This window comes from Hipposideros armiger, unplaced genomic scaffold (assembly GCF_001890085.2).
Source record: "Hipposideros armiger isolate ML-2016 unplaced genomic scaffold, ASM189008v1 scaffold_388, whole genome shotgun sequence".
In the NCBI taxonomy this organism is placed as follows: Eukaryota; Metazoa; Chordata; class Mammalia; order Chiroptera; family Hipposideridae; genus Hipposideros; species Hipposideros armiger.
In genome coordinates, this window is record NW_017731738.1 from 1082597 (window position 1) to 1090055 (window position 7459).

The 7459-nt window shown below is 40.7% G+C and overlaps 1 protein-coding gene across 2 annotated transcripts in view; it reads right to left on the bottom strand.

Moving 5' to 3' along the window:
* The window catches only part of GNE (glucosamine (UDP-N-acetyl)-2-epimerase/N-acetylmannosamine kinase), a 43826-nt gene extending 37219 nt beyond the window's left edge, over positions 1–6607 (bottom strand). The window contains exon 1 of one of the 2 annotated variants that reach the window (XM_019663349.1): positions 6462–6607. In XM_019663349.1, coding sequence (XP_019518894.1) covers positions 6462–6512 — 51 coding nt within the window. In that variant the 5' untranslated portion in view covers positions 6513–6607. The remainder of the gene's footprint in view (positions 1–6461) is intronic. The other variant, XM_019663346.1, reaches the window with a different exon arrangement.
* Between the last annotated feature and the right edge of the window lie 852 nt (positions 6608–7459).

Sequence of the window (7459 nt, forward strand, 5' to 3'; positions counted from 1 at the left end):
AGTGTCACTGGCCCTCATATGTGGGATCCGAACCGGGGCCCTCTGGCATCCCAAGCGAGTTCTTAACCATCGCGCCACTCGGCCGGCCCTGGATATTCCTGTTTAATAAATACCCTTCCCTTAGATATTCCCCTCACCCCATTCTATAGCTTAGGCACAACACTTTAATTGCCAGAGTCTCTTGAGTATATAAAGAGTATATAAAGTATATCTTTCAAACTTGATATTACTGCATAAGCCAGATTGTTTATAGCCTCATCAAGTCGTATAGGCACCTCCCCAGAACAGACAGAAATACTCTTGTTACACTGATAAGGCTATACTACTACATAGATGGGAAAGCAATTCTTTTCCCCGTAGGAAAAGAACGTAAAGATTAAGTTTACATTGGCTGAAAATAAGTCATAACATCTTAACCTGTATGGGCCAACTTCAGGTTTGCAAGAGCATGACATTCAAAAATATGCTTACATGGGCAGGCCGGGTGGCTCACTTGGTTAAGAACTCGAGCTCTGAGCAACAGGGTTCCCGGTTTGATTCCCACATGGGCCAGTGAGCTGCACCCAAGCTGAGCTGCTGCTGAGCGGCCAACAGGGGGCAGGATGGCTCAGCTGGTGAGAGCACGTGCTTCTAAGAACAAGGTTGCCGGTTCGACTCCAGCAAGGGATGGTGGGCTACGCCCACCCACAACTAAGATTGAACACGGCACCTTGAGCTGTGTGGCTGTGAGCTGCTGAGGGATGGCTGGATGGCGACTGGACCTGGAGCTGAGCTAGCTGCGCCCTCCACAACTAAGGTTGAAGGACAACAACCTGGCTGTTCCCCTTCCCCAATTCCCTAACACTGTTCCTCTGCCCCAATTCCCCAATTAAAAAAAAAATCGTAAAAAGTAAAAAGAAAAATATGTTTACAAATGTACTGATTAAGATACACATTATAAGAAAAGAAGCCTTTGTGAAATTTCATATTTCAGAACCATTAATCACTATTCATATCCTCAATTACTAACCAGTTTATCATATCTGCCAATCAGCTTTTTAGAGCACCTGTGGTGGTGAACCATCCCTGTGCTAGCTTTCCCAATTATAGAAGAAAAGTAAGAATAAATACAATGATTATGTGTTTGTTTTTGTGAAATATTGCCCTTTATTGGGATTTTTATTTTTATTTTTTTTAATTTTTTATTTATTTTTTAAAGATCTTTATTGGGGAATTGGGGGGATGGGAACAGTGCTGGGGAATTGGGGGAAGGGGAACAGACAAGTTGCTGTCCTTTTGTTCTTCAGTCAAGTTGTGGAGGACGTTGCTTCACTGGCCCAAGTTGGCACCATCATGGCGCTCTTCCCAGATGAGTCAGATCAGTCGCCGGCTTCTGGACGGCTACTCACTGCAGCTGCTGGCCGCTCACACTGGCTGCTTGCTACATATGGTAGCTCATGGCAACCTACTGCAGCAGGGGCTGCAACCTATGCCGTCGCTGGCAACTCACAGCAGCCCAGATCTTGAGCTGTTGTTCAGCATCTTAGCTGTAGAGGGCAGTGTCACTGGCCCTCATATGTGGGATCCGAACTGGGGCCCTCTGGCGTCCCAAGCCAGCTCTTAACCATCACGCCACTCGGCTGACCCTATTGGGATTTTTAAATGTATTTCATGGGCTATGCAAGTATTGTATTTTAAACCTATAAATAATTATATTACTTATCTGTCTGCTAAAGAAATGAGGTGAGCCAGAGAGTGCTCAGTCACCTCTGACTATGGAAAGTTTCATTGGCACAGCTATTCCAGAAGAACTGGAAAACTAGTTTGCCTTTAACTTTGACTCTGTTGTAAAAAGTTGGATCCACAAAATTATGTTCTAATATGGTCATTGAAGAATTATGTGGGAAGTATGTTCTTTTGGACTTCAAAGGATCAGGCTAAGATCAAAAGCATTTTACCAGCAACAAGCCTTTGGGAAATTTTCATGATTTCTCACATAGGCTGAGGAACCAGCCAAGGTATTGGTCTGCAACTCCTGGAGCTGAGGAGTTACCCATATTTAGTAGTCAACATGCAGCTAAGGATGCAGGTGGGGTCCCACAGGTCATTCCTTTGGAGTACTGAAGTGGGCTTCTTAATACCTGTGTGAATGCTTAAGACACATTCAAATATACATAATTAACACCTATAAATCCAAAACATGAACAAAAGGCATCTCTCTTCTCAGGTCTTTCATTCCCCTCCTCTGGAATGAATCTAATTCAACCTTTCAAATCATTTCTGTTTTTCTTCCTTACCCTGCTTCTTGTCTCTAAACGTGGCCATCACCTTATGACCACACCTCTGCCCCTGGTCGTCTACATACTCTGTCTTTCAGAATTCCCTTCACTCCCAAGTCTTCCATTTTGACTTCTGTGTAGCTATTTCCTTGAATGCAAACTTTAGCCTGATCTTCCTAGTTCTAGGCCCATATCTTCAATTGCTCATTAGATATTTCCTCACTTTAAACTCAATATATAAAATTTTGTTTGTTTTTTTCTTCTTGATTTCTCCGTTTCTTTTAATGATGTCAACGTGCCTCTTTCATTCAGACTCAAAATCATGGAGTCATATTTTAATCTTCTCTCTCTAACGTTTAACATCCAATCACTCAAATTCTTCAAAATGCGTTTTGGTTTTTTTTGCATCTACTCTTCCCCTCCCATTCCTACCATCGCCACTTTAGTTCATTCAGATCTTCATCCTCTTATTGTCTTACTTCTGAGATGCCTATATTTTCATGATTTTACATACCTAAACTCAAGATTTATTTTTATAATCAATGTATACATTTAATGTAGAGTTTTGTTTTCTTTTTTACAAAAATCTCTTATGTCACGTGTCTTAGAGTTAAGCAAGTATGGCTTCTGAGACCTAGATGACTTTGCTTCTACTTGCCTTTCCAGCCTTCCTTCTCTTGCTTCTCTAATTTGTCCTGCACACTATTGCCTGATTAATCTGCTTAAAAGCCTGCTTTCATTAAGTCATTTCTTTGCTTAAGGAAAACTTCAGTGGTTCCCATCCCCTGCCTGCTATGCCTAGGGGATCAACTTGGGCATTGAAGGTTCCCAACAATCATGCCCTGACCTCTTCTTGTCCTTACCAACATTATCTCCCTACCCGGGTCTTTAGGCTCTCTCTGCCTCTGTTGTGTCGTTCCCCACAATTAGAAGGCTATTCCTCCGGCTACTTACACCCTACTGGCTTCAAGTCCTATCTCTGTTGTGAAACCTAATCTGAACACCCTATCTCAAAATAATCTCTCCCTCCTATAAACTCCTGTAGCGCTTTCCTTGACTATTCATTTCATACGTATTAGAAATTACCATCAGCAATTGATCTGATGTTTTATAAGGAAACTGAGAAAATCAGTCACATCAGTTACCTCACTCTATATGTCCTATTTCTCTCATCAGATCATACATTCCTTGAACTTGGCTCTGTTGGTGTTCTTGACTCCCTGATATATCTTTGAATCATGACTTATTTAAGCAGTACAGTCTAATAAGCATTGAGTCAAACGGGGAGATCACATCTCTTATCAAAGAGTCATTGTCACCTTGATTCTTTTCCCTCTGGTTAGTCCAAGTCATTTGTATTCAACTTCCCCTATCTACTCTCCTCCAGCACCCGAGTTTATGGTCTGAGTAGTACAACACTGGTGCTCAGTCTTTATAGTGAATCAAGTGTAAAAGAGAATGGTCAGTTGAAGAACCAGGAGAAACTCAGTGGTGTTATAAATTAGATGTGTGAAGGCAGAAAGTAACTGGAGGTGCAGCTAAGATGTGGGGTAAGGCCATGTCAGCGAGGGCCTTGAGTGATGTCATGCCAAGGGGGGTCAGACTTTCTTTCTCCTTGCTGGAATTGGGAGATTTTTTTCAATCAGGGGAGTGATATGATCAGATCTGCTTAATTAGAACTATGGAAGATGGATTGGGAAGAGGAGGAAGGACTAGAAGAAGGAAGACCAGTTAGGAATACAATTTCAGGACTGGAATTAAGGTGGTGGCGGTGGAAATTAAAAGCAAGAGGATGGAATCAAAAGGATGTGGACAGAGCTTGATGGCAGAGATGCGAGTGAAGGCATGATCGTGGAAGAGAACGACTGATGTTTCTACTTCAAAAAACTGGGTGACTGGCAATGTTCTTATCTGAAATAGAAGAGAAGCAGGTGCCGGAACAGGCTGGAGGAAGTGAGAAGATAATGAGCTCTGATTAGGGTCTACTGAATTTGCAGCACCTACAGGACTTTTTCATGAGATTGAGGATCAGGAGAAAGATATGGATTGCAGATACAGATTTGTGATAAGGCCTAATTCGCCCTCCAAAATTTACATCTATTTTGAAATACACGGCTACACCTAGCCCAAGGCACCCAGGTATGCTTCTTGTACTACTTGTTTCGCCAGATTTTTCTAAGGTCCCTGACTCCCAGTCTGTTATCTTTTATTCTTGGCCAGTTCAGAGCTCTTGTCATATTTTACATATGTCAGTTATCCAAGTCTTAGACAATTAGACTCTTAGACATTATTAACTTTAATTTTATAGGGTGTAAAGTTCTGTGGAAACCCAAGGACTTCAGTTTGTTGTGCTTTGTGTAAAAACTTCAGTGGTGCTTTCCTGGCTATGTCCCTTCTTTTCCAGCTCACTTTTCCCAGCTGCCCTGTGCTTTGCCTCAAGCTCCTTTTCTCTTAACCCTTTCTTTACACTTTTGGTCACTACCTCATTCTTGAAACTTTCTTCTTTCTGCGTTTTTATGACACCTCCTGATTTTCCGCCTACCTCCAGCCTCTCTGACTGCTATAATTCCTCAAACCTCTACTTAAAAATTAATGTTTTCTAGGGTTTCCTGTTTAGCCTTCCTTTCCTCTCATTTTAGTACACACCTAATGTGACCTCATCTACTTGCACGGCTTCACAAACAACCACTGAAAATTGTTTCTACATCTGAATCTCTAGCCCAGCCTTCTCAGCCCAAACCCAAACATTTAACTCCTTTTAGGACATCTTTATTTGGATGTGTCCCACAAGCACTTCAAATCAACTTGCCAAAACAAAGCTTTCTTCCGCTCGCTCCGTAAACTTTTCTCCATTCTAAATCTCAGTGAATGGTATTATCAGGCACCCAGGAATCTGGGAGACATCCTTGACTTCTCCTCCTTTATCTCTCAAATTCAGTCTGTCATGAAATCCTATCAATTTCACATTTTAAATGAGCATTTTCCTAGATGAGAACATGGTGTGGTTGAAGATAAGAAGGGAGTCAGAATAGAGAAGACTAGCCTGACAAGAGAAAAGTTTTGTTGAGGAATATTGGAAAATATGGTTGTATTATTAAGTGGGAGAATACCTCGGGACGTCACTTAAAGGCCACTTAGAGTATTTCCGAGTTGATGTGGTTGTAGACACACCAAACACTGGCAGATGGATGAAATGGTAATTTCAAGGCACATTTTAAAAAAATCAGTCACATGAGAAATGGGAGTCTAGTTACCTTAGTAACTAGAAACAACCATTTCTTAGATTTCACTGAAGACATGAGGAAAATAAAGCTAGGAGTTCCAACTAGGAGCTCAGAAAATCTGACCTTGAAATTAAATGTAAGTGCAAGCACTACTAAAAAAACAAAAAATACAAATTCCCATTGAAGAAGGCAAATTGAAATTGGGTATTGGGGGTACAGATAGAATAGACTGTGTTGAAAATAATTGCAAGAATGACATCATTTGATTGAACAGTGCTTGCAAGCCATTCCTTAAGTATAATCTTTAAATTGAATATGTATATTTTTAATCACGAAATTGAAATGTGATAATGATTTCCAAAAACATCTGAATTTCCACAGGCCTCAATAAAAAGTTTAGGTTAAATAAACTACATTATAATATAGCACACCATATGACATTGATATATTGACAAGCATGGTAATTTCCATTTTATTTGGATTAGATACTAAATTAACTCAGAGTAAGTGCATCCCCTCCCCAATGTGGTTAGTCAGTAGTTAAATAAGGGGGAAAAAGTACAAGCGAGGCAGTTCTACATACTATGTCTCAAAAGCAAAGGAAAAAAAAATAGTTGCAGCAAACTTTGCATTTTTGGAAATAAACTATATTTAGGAAGTAGAAGACTTCAAAAAGTAAAAGCAAATCCACTTTATCGGATGAACGCATGAGTCTGAAGGAAAGAGTTCATTTTCAGCTCTCAGTTTAGAAATGCTGAGACCATGAATTTGAGCACAGTAACGGAGAAAGAGATAGCAACCATAGAATGACGAATATGAGTTAACAGTAAACAAACAAACACACAAAAAAACCTTTAAAAATAAATGATGGATGTGATAGCTTTAAAACCAAAGGTTTCCTCTTTGTCCTTGTAATTCCCCTTTTGTTTCTGATTGCAATTTCAATGATAAAGCTTGACCGAATTGCTAAATTACTTACATGAGGTCCTTGAAAGCACAGCTCTCGGCCAGGATACACATTGATTTCCATCCCACTGCTCAAGCTCTGTCGCCGGGGTTGTTTGAATCATTGAGCAGGGCAGGCAGCTGTTTGTTCTCTTCCTTTAGCCGCCACCGAGCCGTCTTTAAAAGGCACCTGAATTCCAGACTAAATGTGGAGCCCCGCCTTTCTGTAAAGGAAGGAGAAAAAAACGTGGCTCTAAACTCTTGTATCCTGGACAGCAGCTTGAAAGTTAGGACAGTTACTGTCTGTTACTTCCCTGTCTTGAATAGACCGTGCTACCTGATGATTTTATTTTCCACTAGAAAAAATTCTGAGTTTCTTGAAGGTAGAAACAAAAATCTACAATCAAAATCTCAATAGCTGTTTTCATACACGGGTACATTCAAAACATGTATTGATATACTACTTTGAGCCAAAAAGTAAAATAAAAGATTATACTAGAGAATTTAAGGTCCCTAATAGTCACAGACCTCAACATATTTAAAACCCTTAGTTTCATGAGATTGAAGGAAAAAAATAAATATTGTTGCATTTTACCTAAACTACATTAGAATAGAAAACTGCTGCTACATTTTATAGAGGATATACCTTGCAGTTTTGGTGCTCAGGGACCCTGCTCCCCCCCCCAACCCCCCCCCAAGCCAGATTGGTGGCAAGGGATACAGGCTGATGATCTGCTTGTTTCCATTTCATTGGAATGTGTTCATTTGAACACATCACCAGCCTAGCCTTACCCACTACACTACTTTACACTCTACTTAAGAAAAGCTAAAATAAAAAGTAATCCAATTTTAAGAAGAGAACCCTATACTGCTGTTTTTAAAAACCAATGAACATGGCCGGCCGAGTGGCGCGATGGTTAAGAACTCGCTTGGGATGCCAGAGGGCCCCGTTTCGGATCCCACATATGAGGGCCAGTGACACTGCCCTCCACAGCTAAGATGCTGAACAACAGCTCAACCTGGAGCTGGGCT